The sequence below is a fragment of the Cebidichthys violaceus genome, unplaced genomic scaffold (assembly GCF_023349555.1).
Source record: "Cebidichthys violaceus isolate CVI_PGR_0920_01 unplaced genomic scaffold, fCebVio1.0.p SCAF_7, whole genome shotgun sequence".
In the NCBI taxonomy this organism is placed as follows: domain Eukaryota; kingdom Metazoa; phylum Chordata; class Actinopteri; order Perciformes; family Stichaeidae; genus Cebidichthys; species Cebidichthys violaceus.
The window spans coordinates 15,457,361-15,459,860 of record NW_027176927.1 but is presented as its reverse complement, the minus strand read 5'-3'; the positions used below and the strand labels follow the sequence as shown (position 1 = coordinate 15,459,860).

The 2,500-nt window shown below is 39.7% G+C and overlaps 1 protein-coding gene across 1 annotated transcript in view; it reads left to right on the top strand.

Annotated features, from left to right (window-relative positions):
• itga8 (integrin, alpha 8) overlaps window positions 1–2,500 on the top strand; it is a 36,198-nt gene that overhangs the window by 21,802 nt on the left and 11,896 nt on the right. The window contains exons 16-18 of the mRNA XM_068735996.1: window positions 1,305–1,360; window positions 1,670–1,827; window positions 1,981–2,112. Coding sequence (XP_068592097.1) covers window positions 1,305–1,360; window positions 1,670–1,827; window positions 1,981–2,112 — 346 coding nt within the window. The remainder of the gene's footprint in view (window positions 1–1,304; window positions 1,361–1,669; window positions 1,828–1,980; window positions 2,113–2,500) is intronic.

Sequence of the window (2,500 nt, the reverse complement as noted above, 5' to 3'; positions counted from 1 at the left end):
CACACCATCAGGAAAACTAGCTCATCATTATTGTGTCATCTAATGGGGATCCTAATTATTAACAAACACACAAGCATCCATCATCCAACATCTGCTTTTTGGATGTTAGAGTTTGTGGACTGAAACCAAATAAACAATATTCACATGAAGCCATTTACCTCATGACTCATATTGCTTAGTCTTTAGAATCAGGAGCATTGCGTCTGTAAGCTTCCTCCGATTAGTCCATATTAACAGTGCAGAGCTCCCTGTGTGGGAGTCACTTTCCTGTTCTTGATTAGAGAGGTGATAACACACACACACACACACACACACACACACACACACACACACACTCTTACACATACGTTAATACACACTAAAATAGAGGAAATGCAGAAATGTTTCCCAGTCTCCCATGTCTGTGTGTCTAATTGAGGGGCTCACAGGGCCCTCAGCAGTATTTCCCACTGCCTCCTGGAGCACAGGAAGGAATTAATGCCTTGCTTAAGGGCAGTGTATTTAGTTATATAGTTAGTTTTTTTTATGATTTTGTCATGCATAGAAATAAGAGGGAGGAGTGTGGTTGAGAAATGTTTGCAATCAATGAATAATATCATTGGAGCGTAGTGTGCAGTCATGATTTCTTCTAAATAAGTCATTGCTGTGACAGGCACCTCATTTTTGGAGCGCATACACCACACAATGCTGAAATAGTATCAGCTGCAAATATGACCAGCCTGCATTGGCTTACAAGAAAACAAATGAACATAAACCACGTTCAGAATGCACTGCATACATTTTTGAATATTGCTAAAGCCTAAAGTAAATGGTAACAATTCACATCATGTTTCCAGACCTCCATTTCTACAGCTAAATTACTAAAACAGCATAATGTAATTCTGACCTACATGATAAATGCCAGTAAAGACAAATTAAAGACTCCTTACTGCCATATTTTCCAAGCTTTTGAGAAAGAATAACTAACTATAAAACATCCAAATTAAGCTATTTTTTGAAAAACTTCTTGCTAGTACTAACTAGCAACCTTTTATATGGAGCTGCCACTGTTAAACTTGCATGGCTTACAGTTCTTACAGGTATAATATCCTGTATTATGGTATCATGAGTGAGTAAATATTTCAGAATTAGAGGTCTCAATAGGAATTGGACTCTAAATGTTGGCACCCTTGCTTTTTGTTCACTTTGTCAGTGTGGATGTGGGTCAATTGACAGATATGTGTTTGATGTTGTTCACACAATCGCCACAGTCTTCTCTCTCTCACTTGTGTAACTCTGTATCATCTGATATTTTGTTCATCCAGTCTAAAGGTGGACGTGTGTGCAGCAGTGAGTGGAGTGGGGATCCCCAGCGCTGTAGGTAAGAGTGGAAAACAAAGGCAAGAGGGGGGTGGAAACAAGAATAGGGTAGAAAGACACAGGCAATGGAGGTCTAAAGTGCATTGTTTCCACTGTCTAATGATGCTCTGTAGAGTAAAACGCCTAAAATGTCTCCTTACTTTGTGACTAATGGAAAGTCATGTACACATGTGCACATGTAAAGGGATCGGAACAGTTAAGGAGTGTCTAATTGGCTGGATCGTCTTATTCACTATCACTGTCACTACACTCAGGCTTTCTTCTTACAACTCCATCCATCTCCATCTCTGTATCATTACTTTCTGTCCAGACCTGAGAGCAGAGCTGCAGCTGGATTGGTTGAAAGGCACCAGAGGCGGAGTCAAGAGAGTTTTGTTCCTGGACACCCAGCAGCCTCAGCGCACAGGACTTCTAAGATTAGGACACGACAGCCCACATGCATGTCTGAGCTACACCATTTACCTGAGAGTGAGCAAATCACACACATATACAAACATAAATTTATGAGCTTTTGCACAATGTTATGTATCTTACATCAGCTGTCCAACTGCTCTGATACTATTTAAACCAAACAAAGTTGACTTACTCCGCATTTCTCACCTCTTTCTGTTACCTTCTCAGGAGGAGGAGGATTTCAGGGACAAATTGACCCCAATCTCACTGGCTCTGAACTACAGCTTGGCTCCACCTACTCATGGCCAAAACCTCCCACCTGTCCTCAACCATTACAGCAGCACCTTCCTTCAAGAGCATGTGAGTATATATACAGTATAAACATTATAAGTTTATTGTAAAATATTTTCTTCCTGGTTTTCAATATTGTCATTTTGCCAATTTAGTTCCACCATGCTGTCTTTCTGAGGTTTCTTTTTTTGGGGAGTTTTCCTTAACCCAAATCTATGGTCTAAGAATAGAAGGTGTCATATGCTAGATTGTAATGAAGCAAAATATGTGATATTGGGCTGAATAAATGAAACGTCCTTGACTTGACTAGACTGAGCCCAAGTCTGAGCACATAATGCCAAATATGAGACTCAAATCCAACCATCCAATCCATATTTCAGTCACTCGTTCCTTGATGAAAAATTAAAAAAAATGATTGGCTTAACCTGTTAATATCAAGCTTAACTTTGTCTTTTTC